The sequence below is a fragment of the Schistocerca gregaria genome, chromosome 3 (assembly GCF_023897955.1).
Source record: "Schistocerca gregaria isolate iqSchGreg1 chromosome 3, iqSchGreg1.2, whole genome shotgun sequence".
NCBI classification, from domain to species: domain Eukaryota; kingdom Metazoa; phylum Arthropoda; class Insecta; order Orthoptera; family Acrididae; genus Schistocerca; species Schistocerca gregaria.
In genome coordinates this window covers 449,295,249-449,312,489 of record NC_064922.1, presented here as the reverse complement: position 1 = coordinate 449,312,489, position 17,241 = coordinate 449,295,249, and the positions used below count along the sequence as shown (strand labels likewise).

Sequence of the window (17,241 nt, the reverse complement as noted above, 5' to 3'; positions counted from 1 at the left end):
ACTGTCGCCTGATAAAGTAAGAGCCTACGGAATATCAGACCATCTATGTGGCTGGATTGAAGAGTTTTTAGTAAACAGAAAAAAGCATGTTGTTATCAATGGAGAGACGTCTACAGACGCTAAAGTAACCTCTGGCGCGCCACAGGGGAGTGTTATGGGACCATTGCTTTTCACAATATATGTAAATGACCTAGTAGATAGTGTCGGAAGTTCCATGCGGCTTTTCGTGGATGATGCTGTAGTATACAGAGAAATTGTAGCATTAGAAAATTGCAGCGAAATGAAGGAAATCTGCAGCGGGTAGGCACTTGGTGCAGGGAGTGGCAACTGACCCTTAACATAGACAAATGTAATGTATTGCGAATACATAGAAAGAAGGATCCTTTATTGTATGATTACATGACAGCGGAACAAAAACTGGTAGCAGTTACTTCTGTAAAATATCTGGGAGTATGCGTGTGTAACGATTTGAAGTGGAATGATCATATAAAATTAATTGTTGGTAAGGCGGGTACCAGATTGAGATTCATTGGGAGAGTGCTTAGAAAATATAGTCCATCAACAAAGGAGGTGGCTTACAAAACACTCGTTCGACCTATACTTGAGTATTGCTCATCAGTGTGGGATCCGTACCAGATCGGGTTGACGGAGGAGATAGAGAAGATCCAAAGAAGAGCGATGCGTTTCGTCACAGCGTTATTTGGTAAGCGTGATAGCGTTACGGAGATGTTTAGCAAACTCAAGTGGCAGACTCTGCAAGAGAGGCGCTCTGCATCGCGGTGTAGCTTGCTCGCCAGGTTTCGAGAGGGTGCGTTTCTGGATGAGGTATCGAATATATTGCTTCCCCCTACTTATACCTCCCGAGGAGATCACGAATGTAAAGTTAGAGAGATTCGAGCGCGCACGGAGGCTTTCAGACAGTCGTCCTCCCCGCGAACCGTACGCGACTGGGACAGAAAAGGGAGGTAATGACAGTGGCACGTAAAGTGTCCTCCGCCACACACCGTTGGGTGGCTTGCGGAGTATAAATGTGGATGTAGATGTGGATGTAGTTTAAAAAAAAATTGGTAGTTTGGTTCAACAGTGTTGGTTCGGTGCGAGGCGAAGAGACTGCGGCTTCGGCTCCGTCAGCGGACGAGGCATGTGGAGCGGAGCGAGGTGTCCGCGCGCGGAGGCGCGTGGCCCGGCTGTCGTAGCGAATCATAAACACGTAACGGCCGACATGTATCTGGGCGCTGAATGAATGGCGAGGCGAGCGCCATGTGCCCCTCCCAGCGGCGGTGGCGCCAGGGCGGGGGCCGGCCGCCGCTGCGACTACTGCAGCGCACCTGCCCACACGGCGCGCGACGCGGCACACCTACTCGGCGCGCCACGCCGCGCGGACGGGCCCACACCATCGATCCCATTGCCGCTGCCGCCGCCGCCACTCGCCTTACGCTGCGCTCCCGAAAAACCCGAAAAAAATTTTTTTCTTCCTCTCTCCAAAATGGCTCGACTCGAACGGCGCGGGAACTTGGCTTCTGCGACCGGACCACCCCGCCCAAAACGGCGTCCGCCCCCGCCGCTGCGGGTCAGGCAGCGCGCGCGCACACGCACACACGCCGGCACTGCATACGCACTCCGCCCACGCGCTTTCCTGCGTGCTGCCCTCCTATCGCCAGCGAATACTGTGCTCACTGAAATTCGCATACTACTTCACCGCGTGGTACTGCTCTCGCAAGCGCCTACACTACACATTCATTTACTTATTTTAATTTTTCAATACGCTACGATCACAAGAGCGATTAACAATGCGGTAACCTATTTCGACCAGCCAGTGCTCGTCTTCACATTGTCAATTGATAAAAGAACGAAACAAGAATCATTGCAGATTCTATAACGTCTATCAACTTTTCGAATAACGACGTAAAGGAATATAATTATATGTATAAGGCATACGCTACAAGAGGTGATCAAATATTCTTTGTCAACAATACTAAAGGCAACAACATATAGAGGTCGAGGCTGTACAGGAGGAGTGCTACACGAAGATACAACTCATTGACAGCAACCGCGCGAACACATTCGTAGCAATAATAGGAACACCGCCATCTCAAAGAAACAACTGAGAAATCAAAGAAAACGATTATCAGGCACATATCGTAACACCAAAGTTCGAAAAACTCCGAGTGAACGTAGTGGAAATAGAACTAACAAGCTAACAGGAACCTAACAGAAAATGGCATTCACAAACAAACCATTCGAGCGAGAGGGAGAACAAAATTTCAGAACCGTAATTTACAAACGCAAATCTGCTCAGAAGTCTCCTTTATAAAATACAAACGCTCAACTACAACGGTAATAAAAAGGCACGAACGGATGAAGAGATATTGTAAAGGATTAAAGAAAATTGATGCTAGATTAGGTCAAACGCGCTCCGTGGATGGACGCAAAAGATAAAAGAAAATCGCTACTAAAATGAGAAATCATGAAAGCGTTGTTCGAAATAAAATAGGCAGCATCATATAGTATCTCAGAAACCGGAAATAAAGTATCATAAAAACGAGTGAATAACAAGTAAATAAACGTGGTGCTTACTACCGTAGCGTGCGTAACCCGATGCGCGCTTGTTACTCTCGTACAGCGCTACGGTACACTATGCTAGCCACAATTTTGAAACTTGTAAATTTTACCGCGCTATGATTTATATAGTGCCACGTATTTCTGCTCAGCATATTATCTACTACGAACCAATGCTTCGTTTGCAAAGACAGTTTATAATCTGCCTTCTATTTGAGGTCCGAAACAAGTAACAAATGTTACGTGGACACAAAAACAGTAAAACCCACTCTTTCTGACAACAACGCCGAGTAAATGTGCTGCATAAAATAAAGTCTAATTTTGCTTTAATAACATAGTTCTCGTACTAAAATTGCTTTGTTTTTGCTGAGTAACGACTATATTGACGACATAGCTTCCCCAAGAATCGCCCGCTTTCCGACATCACTGAGTCTATCTAATTCACGACGTGCAGTCTCAGGACAAAAATCGGATAGCAAAGACTCTTTCTTTCGTCTCCAAACTCAAATACTTATCGAGACTGATGACCTGATCTACAGCAAATATCTGTTTACTATGCGGTCACAGATAAGTAGGTGAAGAATTACAGTTTGGTGCGATCACACCTTCCTCAGACATACAGCAATGTAACATTCCACACCTAGACGCATTTAGGTCATGTAAACGTTTTAACAAAGTATCTCCATTAAGTACGTTGTATTGCAAAAGAAATCACAAAATTTAGTGCAATATAAAATTTCTTTTCTAATTGATAACTTTCACTGAATTGCATGTAGACGCGCTAAGCTTCTGAGAGATAGCTGTAACCATGGCTGTGTATTGACGCCCATACATACATAAACATCGTCTCGATTAATGAAAATATGCTATCTTACAGTTTCCATTTTTATACAAAAAAATCACTCCTTTTGTCTTTAGAGATATTAATGTGTCAAAATGTTAATATCTGTAAGAGCTACCTATTTCTCTACTCATGCGATCGACAGTCTTACTGGCCGAATGTAGCAGCTCACTATGGAATACAGTTTGCAGTTTTTAAGGAATTATCTCGAGGAATGGCTTGCATCTGCTCTGTCCACTTTTTTTCCTACCTGAAGCACTGCACAGCTTCCAGATATGACTGTTCCTAAGTTATCAAGACAAAATACGTTTCGGAAAAGGCATTAAAAATGCTACCGGTGGCCATATTACTGAGAAAATCGTTCCAGTGAGCCAGAATAAGACATCCTACAAGAAACACGCTCAAAGTAAAACCGCTCGCAAAGTTTAAAACGATTCCCCCCCAATTTCAGACGGCTTACGTACAGAATTTTTAGAAGGTTATGCAAGTATAAGAACTTCTTTAGAGCTTCTTGAGAGATTGTACACGATGACATCACGCTTTCGTTCTCTTTCGGCAGTGTATACAACTAAGTGCCCGACCGTGTCTTTGTACTCATAATAATAAGGCGGACTTGAATAAGTAATTATAACAGACATCAAATACAACGAAAAAAATCATAAAGAGCTCTGTAGTACAGCGCTTATACATCGTAAGGATCTTTTTGTCTGCAGGAGGCACGATTACAAAATGCTGCTGAATCAAGTACATGACAAATATCGTCTTACACTATTATCAAATATCAGTGGCTAGTCGCACAGGAAATTTGAATCCGCAGCTCCTATTATTAATTTTAAGAGGCATAGCACTGAAACATAAAATCTCCGGGGTCAGCCGGAGTACGTCGGATACACAGACACGGTACGGTTTTATGAACTGTAAGTTGTGTTAAGAATTGAAAGCATCATGACAGAGAAAAATAAGGGGCGGCTAGGGTGAGTTTCGACCCGAATAGGTGCCCCACATTGGGAGCTGTCAGGCGGCGAGCGAGGCCACCACGAGGGGTGTCCCGGCCGGCGTCTGACCGCCTAGTTATCTAACAACACACAAAGTAACATGCTGATGCTTTGCTTACCTCCCTTGCCATCACGGCATCTCCTCCGCTGGGGATAGGCCGAGGATGCTGCACCCCCTAGCCTAAACAGCACACTCTCCACTCAGGCTCCTTGTTCGAGTCCCGCGCACGCCTACCGCCGAAATTTGCGTCTCATGACGCGATAGTACTTTCGTTCCGCATGGTGAGTGCTACCTCGCCAACGTGATCACGGCGGACAGAGAGGCGAAACAAGGAAAAAAAAAAGCACACCAAACACTAGAAAAAATACACTCACTCCCACAAAAAACCAGTCCCTCGAATTAAAAAAAAAAGCACCCGTACCACACCACACACACAGTTGCCCCCTTCACTTAATCCATCATTGAAATCTTCCCGAGAACTAGGTTGCCTTCATACTAGAAGAGACCCCCCCCTCAGCGAAGCAGGCAACCCTGCTTGCGTTGGTTTGCGGCGAGTTGACTGCCATCTGCCGGACGATCGATTCTCGGGGCGCATCTCCGCTAAGACGTGTTCGGGCGGGGTTGGGAAAGGAGGGGTTAGCTGCCGCGAGAGTGCGCTCCGCACACGCACTGGCAGTGGAGGGGCGATCCGAGGGAGACTTTGTTCAAGAAAGTGTTGTGGGGATTCCCTCGTCCTTGCTATGAGATCTCACTTCCTTCGTAACATGTCGCCGTTTCATTCCTGTGTTGATTTTCATTTACAACGAGAAATTTCATAATGGACAATATCATTTTGCTACGAGTAAGCCACCTCAATTGAGATAGAGCGTCCTAACAATGTTTTAAGTACACACATTGTTTATCTTGTTTATTTACGGTGGATAAAGTTGCCGTACAGTGTCAAGATCTCTTACAGTAATGGAAATCATTTCCCTTCCTTTAGAGAACTACGTTTTTCCTGAAGTAAAGTTCAAAATTTTTCGGTAATACGAATAATACTGAAAAAATTTTAGAAATAGTATAGACCAACAATTGTCAAATACTTTGCGGTGTACCTAAATGTTTAAGCGGGTATCCCCAGTTGACCGGCGCAAATTTCCTGCATATTAACTCTGTAACAGCTACATTATTCAATTTTAGTGTCCTATATAGGTATCTAGAGTAGTATTTTTATTTTTGTACTGAGGCCTTCGTGCTCTTCAACTGTGAGCTTCGCCAATCAATTAAAATTCGTGTGAATATAATGGGTAATATGTTGCCTTCTCCAATAGATACGGTTTTATGAACTGGAATACATTTATTGATATGCAGCGTTACTTTAGTATTTTATATGTACAAACATTGTATATCTCTGTTGTCTAGATACTCTTCGCACGAAGACCATTGGAACAATATCCGGTGTCGGAAGATCTTTGGTTCTGGATTTGTTTTTAACCTGACCTGCAGGGATGTTGTGATTGGTTGCGTAGTACGATGTGTCAAAATATGATACTGAGAGGCGTGGTGTTGCAGTACAAGAAATGATAACGATGTAAACTGTTGTTGAGCGTCATGAAGTGTGGTTGACTGGCAGCTTCAATTTTAAAATGTAGGAGTTAGTCCGCATCCCAAATGGGAGCTGGAAAACTCAACCGTATCTAACAGGTGCAGTAGCTTGACGTATTTACCAACTTTTAGTGTTACTATACAGTTATAATGCTATTTTCACGGAACGTTGCCGGTAAGTGTACTGTCATATGAAAAACATAATGACATGTTGGTTGATTGAGCTCCTGTGTAGGAATAGGTGGATATTTTTAATCGGTTCGAGTGAAATAACTTTGAAAATTTTGAAGCTTGTTTTTCTGATTCCAAGTTCAAATTTTATGAAACCACATGTGATGTAGAAGTATTTGAACAAACTATACTCCTGTAATGTAAGACTTACAATTACGGTTAGCAACCGACGAATCAATGTCGATGGACTAAATGACATTATCTGAAGCTGAATATTTTGTCCCATCATGCTAGGCATTTTCTGACTTAATAACTGTGTAGCAGTGGAAAAATTCAATTCTTGATCGAAGGTGTTTTAATACTTTGACATACAACATTGACTTTAGGCTATAAAATCGAGGTTAAGAACCATTAGAATCATCACACCTATCTCTTGTTTCGGATAATTATCTGATTAATAATTGAATTAGATTCTTCGCGTGCTGTACTATAGTTTCAATAAGTGGGGAATTTCTTAGAACATAATGTAAGAAAACAATAGTTAGTATTGTCCTCTATTACTGCATACACCAGAGTGACCAAATATGTGTCTAGAAATTAAGTAAAAGTATCCCACACGTCTACATACACAAGCCATAACCAGATTTTTGCAAAGTATAGCTTGAGTCATTGTAGGCGTACATGTAGTTTGAAGATTGTTGTTGAATAGCCCTATCATTGCAACAAGTGGGTTCATGAGAACTTAAGATGTGTGTGACTTACGTCACCTTCCCCCCCCCCCCCCCCCCCCTCCGAACTCTGTCTTTCCACTGACCCAAGCATTTACTTCTTTCTTGCTGCAGAAGGAACATAAAACTTCTCAAAGCTGCAATTAATATTTTCTTGTAAAGTGTTTGGTCTTAACTTGTGTATTGCACCCAACCCCTGAAATCATGATTGTGGTGGAAAAACTAATCTGCAACGCAGCTGGGGTGATAAGCATAAAATGGCAGTAGACTTTCATATAACATCAAGATGATGTCATTAAAGAAACAAATTTTTGCAGTGCTATGACATTCCTTATTTTGAACATGGTTTGCATCAGAGTGCTGTTTGACAACATTTATGTAATACTTAAGCACAAGCTATGTAAATATTAAGAAGTGGTGAGGCAGTTATACCAGCAATGAATACCATATTACAAAGAACAACTGAAACAAGTAAAAAGAATTATATGTTCTGCAAACTAGATACAGAAGAAAGTCTCACGTCCCAATGAAGGACTTGAAACATTTAGATCAGGGCAGGAGTGGTAGAGAAACTATGGCTCAAGTGTAAAAGAAAGTTGACAATGCACTGGATAGGTATTTGCCCAGTAAAACATTTCATGGTGGAACCCTACTTGGTATAGTCACTATAAAGAAACGGAGGTTACTGCGTAACAGCTATAGATAAAGCATACGCCTATAGAAAGAGAGGTGTTGAATGAAACACATTTATCTGTCAAGAGAGAGCACTGCCTGAAGATGTTAGTGACTAGTGTAGAAAAATATTGTTGAAAGATCTTTCGCAAAACCTAAATGAATTCTGTTTGTATGTAATTGCTGTTTGTGGCACCAAAGTTAGTGTCAAGTTACAGACAAAACAGGAACAGAAATTGAGGGCAGAGAAACAAAAGCAGGAATACTTAACTCTGTTGTGTTGAGAAACAGCTGAAATAATTGAAATTGATCAAAGCACCAGGGCCCAACGGAATCACTATCAGATTGTACACCCAATTTGTGGCTGAATTAGCTCTTCTGTTAATAATAATATATAGTAGACCCCTCGATGAAAAACTATGCCCAGTGGTTGGAAGAAAGCACAGATTACTTCCATCTACAAGAAGGGTAACAGAAGTGTTTTACAAAACTGCAGTCAAATATCTTGCTGAATCCTTTCGATCAAGGCAGTTAGGTAGCTGCAGTATTTCTAGATTTAGGAAAAGCATCTACCCCAGTACCACATGTACACTTACTATGAAAAGTACAATCGTATGCGGTATCAAGCAACATTTGTGACTGGATTGAGGGTATGTGTGTGTGTGTGTGTGTGGGGGGGGGGGGGGGAATTTTTAATTAATTTCTAGTTACACATTTGATCACATAGGTGGAAGCAGTAAATACTATTGTTTTCTTAAACTATGTTATCCACTTATTCTAACTGTAGTTGGCCTATTCTGCTCACAATATGTAAGGAATATTATAGCTGTTAGAATGTCTTATCAGCAACAGAGATGAAAGTTTCCCAATATTGAGAATAATACATTTACTGTATTTCATGGTTCTTCTATATATTCATTTTTGTCAGAGTTGTGTAATGGATCACTCTTATCAAAATTGTTTAGAGAACACAGGGAGACATCCGATATTACAGATAATACATGTAATCATTTTCAGTCCAAAAATATTCTGCAGCAAAAGAGCATCATATGAGATTGAGTGGAAGTATCACTTGATGTGTCGTGTGGAATACAGTAACTGACATTAATGCAACACAATGTGTATGAGAGCTTCTTACTGTGATTGTAAAGAAGTAATGTCATGTTGAAAATATCCTTATTTGTCTCGCGTGTAAATGGTAAAATTAGGACTGTCAGTAAGTATAGTAAGTCTGCCCCTGTGCAGTATAACACATCTCCACTGAGTCAAAAAAAAATCCATTGTCTCCCCCCTTGCTTACTAGAGGGTAGGTGAAAGAGTAATAAATATTAGATCTCACGGAAGGAAGAGTGCTCTGCGTTAGGTTACAGTTGCTGCAATAATAGCTTTTGATTTGAACAAGAATTCTAGATGTTATTGGAGAGATTTCAAGAACAACTTACACCAACATAATGCTAAACAATTGAAAAGAAAGCGAATCATAAACAGTGTGATACCATGTTGAACCCTGAAGCATCATTAATGTGGTGGGTATATGAATAGGATCACTAATGATATAAAAACAGAAGAAGAAGAAGAAGAAGTAGAAACTTGACTAATTCCTTACTAGACAGATATCTTAAGGTTTCACCAATCCAAATATTCTGTGTCTTTTGTCCTCTAGGGTTTCGCATTGGAAGATTAAATGGGGTGTGGTTCCATCCTCCTTAGTACATAATCTAGATTTAGTCTTCTTGTATATCCATCGTGTGTAGGTGTTTCTTAAAGTTCCCGTGGCCAGTCACGAGTCCTATCATGAGTTCAGTCTCTACCCTGTTGAATTTCAGATTTACAGAACTCTTCCTGAAACATGGAGCTTTAGATTAATTGGTTTGTGATGTTTTTGTTTTTGATTTGTAGTCAAATATTCTGTGTGCTGCCTCTTGTTCCAGCTATTTAGTTGTGACTTTACCATTGCCCTAGTGATGATCAGGACGGGTTCTGCTCCAGTAAATCAAGTTGTCATGCCTGTCCTGTCCATTCTATCAGCTTGTTCATTCCCACTAATTCCTGAGTGATCAGGGACCCTCAGCAGCCTTACTCTGTGGCTTTCCCCTAGTCTCACAAGGGCTTTGTAGCATGCCGGAACAATTTTTTATTTCAATGTAGGTCCTGAGAGAGACTTCAGAGCAGCTAGGCAGTCCAAATAAGTATGTATATAAGCGCCGGCAGACAGGCACATGAACAAAACACACAAACACACACACAGAATTGCTAGCTTTCGCAACCGATGGTTGCTTCTTCAGGAAGGAGAGGGAAAGACGAAAGGATGTGGGTTTTATGGGAGAGGGTAAGGAGTCATTCCAATCCCGGGAGCGGAAAGACTTCCCTTAGGGGAAAAAAAGGACAGATGTACACTCGCGCGCACACACACACACACACACACACACACACACACACACACACACATCCATCCGCACATACACAGACACAAGCTTGTGTCTGTGTATGTGCGGATGGATATGTGTGTGTGTGTGTGTGTGTGTGTGTGTGTGTGTGTGTGTGTGTGTGTGTGTGTGTGTGTGTGTGTGTGTGCGCGCGCGCGAGAGTGTACATCTGTCCTTTTTTTCCCCCTAAGGATATATACACAATCCTTTTAGCATCTGTGCAAATTCTCCTTTGCGGCACACTCTGATACCAAATATTTCTGCATGGAATACTGTAGCTCTCTTCCTGCCCACAATAATTAACTCGCTCTTCATTGCATTAAATTTCATATTGTATAATTCAACCACCTATGCCAACACGTCTAATGATAGTGAAGAAGTCTTCTCGGTTTTTCAGCTGAGTCAAGGCGTCGTTCTGCAACAACGGTTTGACAAATTTCCTATTCATCATTTTTGGTTGAACTTTGTCTAAAGATGACAAATAGGAAACTTGTCAGAATGTTGCCGCAGGGTGACACCCTGACTTGCCTAACAACGTAGGGAGACTTCATCACAGTAATTAGATGTGTTGGCGTAGGTGGTTGGATTATATAATATTAAATTTAATGCGGTGAGGAATGAGTTAATTATTGCATGCACAAAGTGGGAGAAGGCTACCTCAGGAAACATGATGGTAGGGGAACAGTTGAAAGAAATTCATAGCTTTAAGTGCCTTGGAAGCATACTGGAAACAAGTGGAAGAAATTATTAGGAATTTGATGGGAGGGAGATAAGCGGTAGCATGTTTATGAGAAGTGTCAGGAGCATAGTGTGGGTTGATGATATTTTTGCAGAAGTCCAAGGAAATAATACTGTGGTCTATCCTGACCTATGGTTCTGAAAGCTGGACAGTGAAGGAAAAAAATTGAGAGAGATATAGGCATGTGACACTGAATTTCACAAAAGCAGTGTGGTACTAATGAGGTTGGACAGAATAAGAACTGGTCACCTTTACAAATAAAGATAGAAGCAGCAAGACTTTAGTAGTATGGACATGTAAAGAGAGTGCCATGTGGTAGAACACCAAGGAAGAGGCATGAATTAAGGCTCGAAGGCAGCAGATCAAGGGATGTTTAGTTGGAAGCAGTAGAAGAGAATATGTGGAGAGAAGGAGATTAATGGAACAGGGATGAAAAAATAGCTGTGGGAGGGTATAGGAAAATGGGGAGACTTGTGTGCAAACTGAGTTCCCTAACTCTGCACTCCCAGTATTCATTTACTAGACTCAAAATTACGGTGTTCCTGGAACTTGCTATTTGTGAGAGGCTCTCTGACTTCATGGTTCACTCACCTTCTAAAGCATAAAGCGTTTGGAGAGATGTGTGAATAGTGCTGAACCTCAGCAGAGCTATATCTACAGCAGTCTTCACCCAGGTCTGACAGCTTTTAAATCACAGATTATGGGAGCAACACAACCAGTTTGCAGGCTTATGATGTGCCAGTAGGGGCTTGTCTCAGTATTCTTGTTAAACAATCAGTCTGTCTTTTTGTCACCCATAACACATTTAGTGCAAGGGATAGCAATTTTGACTTGCCATATTCTGCCTACATTGTAGGGTGGTGAACAGCCAATCTGTATTGTTTTGTATAAATAAATGTGGGAAGATTGTTGCCAACTGAGCAGTAACAGCTACATGGTGTGAATATCTGGGTTGCACAGTTTGATGTGTCCCGATTGGCTTCCTTAACCCTTACTAATTAAGAGCTGTCACTCGTAAAGAAGGGTGTCCCACTTCCTAATATATATACCTACTACAGCCTGTACATGTAACAAACCTGTCTAATATAGGAGCCACAAATTAATTATGAAGCACACATTGATTCTTATAAGTTAGTTAAAATAGTGTTGAGAAATTCATACCTGCCAGTGGTGCTTTTTAAACACAGTATAAAATGTTAAAACATTGTAGGTGGTACAGGAGAAGGAAGACTGTGTATGTAAAGGAAGTGGTGAAGTATAAGGGGTGTGTGTGGTGTGGTGTGGTGTGTGTGTGTGTGTGTGTGTGTGTGTGTGTGTGTGTGTGTGTGTGTGAGAGAGAGAGAGAGAGAGAGAGAGAGAGAGAGAATAAATGTTAACAAACTGAGTCATAAATTTTAACATCTGTCTTTGCATTTTAAGTGCTTTTTTAATTCAATGTACATACCAAGCAGTACTTAAGACATAAGATTCCTTATTGATAATGCTGTTTGATATCTTTCCTTTCCTGATTTTATTTGGTTATTGCTGAATTTTACTGCTTTATTAATTGTAATTCAGTTTAATCTTGGGTCAGTGTATTATCTGATGGTTCCTTTGGAGTGTAATATTGTGTTCATGTTGTTACTGAACATTATGCAAATGAAAGGAAATAACATATTTCAAATATGTAATCTGTTTGTTTGGTAACACTAAGGATGCCACATGTTGTCACTTTGTGAGACATAATGGAAAGGTTTAGAAGTTCACCACAAGTATTGGCAAATACTATGATGACGAGAAATCCTGTGTTGTCAACTTTGTTTGTTGTGCTAGCCAAGTAGTGTTGGCGAAAATATCTTTCACCACCAATATACAAACGGGCCATCTCTAGCAACGTCAAGGAGCTGTAGCTACAGAGGAGGATTTAACATCAAATTGGATTAAAGAAAGAGAAAGTGCCTGGTGAGAGCATTGTAAACCAAAACAATTTTGAAACAGTCGTTGTTAAAAGAACATTAATATGTGGTGAAACTTGTGTAAGATTGATTTTATATGCCGAGGAAAAATATATGTATGCCGGATGAACACAAAGTTATATACAAGCATTTTTTTCTGCCTTGATATTCTAGCTGGAATGTTGCAATTTTAGCACAAATATAATGAAGTTTGCATTACAGAAGGTATTTTGGTTTCATGTGCAGCTGTAGTGAGAGAAGCTTGAACTGCAAAACAAGCATGGCACACGTTACAGTTGTCAACTTGGGAAGAGGAGCAAAATGTAGTTAGATATATGTGGGACAAAGGACATGAACTGTGCGAAATTCACAGAAACTTGGATGGCTTGTATAGGGATGACCGTATGTACTGTAACAAAGTCTCTAGCTTGTGTTCATTCTTCCAAGAGGCCTGTGTGAATCTTAGTGATTCAACACGCTCCAGGCGGCTGCCAACAGCTGCAACCCTGCAGAGTGGCAGAGCAATTGCGGCAGCAATTTTGAATGGCTGGTGTGTACAGCTGTGAACCATATTACAGCAGTTCAACATTTCCTACGACAGAATGTACAATATTGTTCATGACAAATTGAAATTTTGTAAAGTTAGTGCTTGCTGGGTGCCTATGAACCTGACAGACAACCACAAGGACCAGCGAAGGATCACAAGTTTGGATCAGTCCCCACCCACCACCACCACAGAAGGGCATGACTTTCTGAAAGGAATCGTTACTGATGATGAGTTGTAGGTGTACCACCACTTGCCCGAAACCAAGTGGTCCTCTATGGAGTGGAAATGTGCTGGTTCTCTAGTATGAAAAAAAAGTGGCTTAGTCTTGTAGGAAAGTGCTTCACAACATTAATGCTGATGGTGTCAAACTTCTTCATGCCAATGCTCACGCCCATGTTGCTGTTCCTGTTCATGAGAAAATCCCCAAATTTGAGCAGGAGATGCTCTAGCAGCCACTATACAGTCCGGACTGTGCACTGTTGGACATTCATCTGTTTGGTCCCATGAAGAAATTTCATCGGCCAGTGCTTTGCGACAGACGTGGAAGTGAAATCAGCAGTCTGCGGATGGCTGTACTCCAATGAAATGGACTTCCGTGAAGAGGGCATATTGAAACTGGTACCATGATAGGAGAAATGTGTTGAGAGTATTGGTGATTGTGTAGAATAGTAGGTAAAAGATGTAAGTTCATCTGTGATTTTGCTTTTGTTGCTCTTAAACTTTCTGGTAATAAAATTTTGTGTGTTATTGTCTGACTTTCACTCGTGGATACCTGTTGTGGTTGCGACAAGTAAAGCAAATTCAAGCACACTTTGCTTGTGAAAGTAATAAATATACAAAATTGATTGCAGAGAGGCACTGTCTTAGCCATTTTGGGCATAATGTGGATAATTGTTTGATGGAAGACCATATGTTGTTCATTTTTTTCTTACAGGACTTAATCGTTATGATACGGGTGAACCTGAAACTTATGCTGTTCCTCCTATGTATTATTGTGATATGTATGACACTACCTTTGTGGATGAAGTGTGGGGAAGCTGTATATGCCAGAAAATCTCATTCTGTAGATTGGAACAACAAGAAACCTTCAAACAGTGTTCCAGTAAGTGTCCTTTGTTACTGTATTTGGTGTCTTATTAAGTGTTTTGTCTTGTGGGTTTGTGTAATGATTTTGTAACTTCTGAACATGTCGTCACTGTTTCAGGGTCTAGGTGCAGGTGATTTGCTGGATCATGGTACCGACATACAGGGCTTTGAAGAAATTGACTGCAGTATTAACGGTGAATATACAGTGAGCTGCAGGAAAGAAGGGGGAGAAGTATATGTACCATTTTCATTTCTCAATAAATATTATGAGGTATGTTTTTATAATGCACTGTGCCTTAATCTCATAACTCAAGAAATAATAATCATTTTCTTCACTTTATGAGTTATCTGTTCTCATTTCTGTTCAGATCTTCATATGTGAATTCTGCTATGTGATATATATTCTAAAGCTGATTTGGGAAGTTGTGGGCTATTCAGTTTATTTGTATTAGGTGCTTTAATACTCGTTTCCAGTTACTCCAGTTGCAGTTTCCATATATTTAATTCCTACAGCCTGTCTTGGATTTTGCATGTTTTTTATTGACACCTAAGTTTTTGCTACCATAGGAAAGTGCTAGAAGAACAGTTGTTTCATTAAACATATTTATTGTGTACTATTCTCATATTCTCTAGTACGTCATATACTTTTAAATTTTTTATAGGCTTTCATCAATACCATAAACAATAAATATTTTGGTTTGTTTTTATTATCTCTTTTTTAAGTAATGGTAAACTATGTATTTCATACCATTAGCAATGCTATTATATTACATATACCAAATACCATTGTAAGCCACCAACTCTACTGGTTGGAAAGAGATAAGTTATCTGCTGTCTAAATTTGTAGATAACAGACTAACAGCTCGATGACACCACAGGAGGGCAGACATACACCCAAGGTAAATATTCCAGCTGTTAAAGTTGTCAACCGTGTGCCTGCTGACACTCAATCTTCCAATACTTTGATTCAAAAGTTCACACCAAAGTAATGAAATATGATTAATTCCTTGGAATGGTAAAAAATTGTTTGTTTAAACACTGACTTGGTTGTTTATTAGTTACAACCAGTATTTCCTTATTCTCTACAGTCACACTCACCCACTTAGTGCAGTTCTATGTAAGTTTGCCATTACTGTTTGATATTTTATAGTCACCTTTTAATTAAATATACTTTCATCAGTTACAGAACTAAATCCGGTCTTCAAATCACGCAATTTTATATGCAGTTTGCACTCAAACTTGCAACCTGCTTGAGATAATGACCAAAGTCGTACTAACTAATAAGTGCCAAAACTATCGGCAAGTGAAAAACTATTCCCTGCTTTTAGTAAGGGTCATCAGTACATCATTAATGCTACTCTGCCAGAGTAAAGGCAAGTAAGGGTGGATGTGATCTTTCGGATACAGTCTCAGTCTCTGTATTGTTACATCTCATTACTAATAGTTTCCAGAATCTCCAATCAACAAGGATGTTTGGAAATAAAAGAAAAAATCCTGAAAAATTAATGAAAGATTACCAAAATTTTGAAAAGTAAGACATGATTTACCTCAAAATTTAATGAAAGTACACCAGAAATTCACATTAATGATCTGAAAGTATAAACATTTAGAAGTACTAAAAATATACTATTTAACACTTCTTTAATGTTGTTCATTAACATAATTATTATAAATGCATAGCATTGTCTTCCACATATGCAGACCTAATCCAAAAACTAAACACTGTTCTTTCCTGACAGTCACACATATATTATTTTTGCACTTGATAAAGTGGTTAATTTCATTCATTAATGTCCTTTCGAATATCTCCTTCACTATTTTTTTTTTTTTTTAAATTATATTTTCCGCATAGTCTTCTTTCATTCCTGCAGCTAGTATGCTTAGTTTCATCCTTTTTTTTTCATTGCTGCTGGTATTTGATGAAGAAGTACAATAAGAGCATAAGGTGTTTCATTTTACTTTCTTTTCAATACCCTTTTATATATGTGGTTATTTGGCGAAACTTCTTATACTTCTGCTAATAATTCTGTCACACTTTTTTCTTTCTCCTGATATTGTTTATCTCATTAAATCATATCTCGGAAAGTTCAGTATCTTTTTATTCTTCTTTGTACATCAGAATTCCATTCTGTCCATTAGTACTCATTGCTGCATATACAGCTATTGCTTATCTAAGAGAAAAACACAGTACTTCTTTTCCAATGTCATCTTCCAAAAAACACATTTGCTATTTATCTACCTTCTTCCCTTAAAGTCACCTTCTTTCTTTTTCATGCACCATACACTATGTGATCAGAAGTACTTGGTCACCTTGCCCTTCTGGAATTCAGTACGGTGTTGGCCTACCATTAGCCTTGGTGACAGCTTCCAATATCACAGGCATACATTCAGTCAGGTGTTGGAAGGTTTCTTGGGGACTGGCACCTCATTCTTCATGGAGTGCTGCACTGAGGAGAGGTATCAATGTTGGTCAGGAGGCCTCGCACAAAGTTGGCATTCCAAAACATTCTTTGCTGATAGTGCCACGCTAAACACGAAGGGGTACAAGCCCCCTCCATGAAAAACACGACCACACCATAACACCACCGCCTCTGAATTTTACTGTTGGCACTACACAAGTTCACTGGGCATTCACCCTACCCACACCCTGCCATCAGATTGCCACATTGTGTACTGTGATTCATCACTCCACACAATGTTTTTCCACTGTTCAATTGTCCAGTGTTTACGCTCCTTACACCAAGAGAGGCATCGTTTCACATTTACTGGCATGATGTGTGGCTTATGAGCAGCCGCTTGTCTGTGAAATCCAAGTTTTCTCACCTGCCGCCTATCTGTCATAGTACTTGCAGTGGATTGTGTTGCAGTTTGGAACGCTTGTGTGATGGTGTAGATAGATGTCTGCCTATTAAACATTATGATCCTCTTCAACTGTCTGTGGTCTCAGTCAGTCAACTC

General features: G+C 40.3%; 2 protein-coding genes across 6 annotated transcripts in view; one reads left to right on the top strand and one right to left on the bottom strand.

Moving 5' to 3' along the window:
* Positions 1–4,963, bottom strand: part of LOC126356008 (uncharacterized) — a 552,676-nt gene extending 547,713 nt beyond the window's left edge. For all 4 annotated transcript variants that reach the window (XM_050006654.1, XM_050006653.1, XM_050006655.1 and 1 more), the window contains exon 1: positions 4,515–4,963. Coding sequence is in view for 2 of the 4 variants with exons in the window: in XM_050006653.1 (XP_049862610.1) it covers positions 4,515–4,526 (12 nt within the window). In the remaining 2 variants the exon portion in view is untranslated. The remainder of the gene's footprint in view (positions 1–4,514) is intronic.
* LOC126356007 (D-glucuronyl C5-epimerase B) overlaps positions 1–17,241 on the top strand; it is a 386,275-nt gene that overhangs the window by 256,230 nt on the left and 112,804 nt on the right. The window contains exons 1-3 of one of the 2 annotated variants that reach the window (XM_050006651.1): positions 5,798–6,079; positions 14,132–14,299; positions 14,402–14,554. In XM_050006651.1, the coding sequence (XP_049862608.1) occupies positions 14,144–14,299; positions 14,402–14,554 (309 nt within the window). In that variant the 5' untranslated portion in view covers positions 5,798–6,079; positions 14,132–14,143. Of the gene's footprint in view, positions 1–5,797; positions 6,080–14,131; positions 14,300–14,401; positions 14,555–17,241 lie in introns of those variants that run through there. The other variant, XM_050006652.1, reaches the window with a different exon arrangement.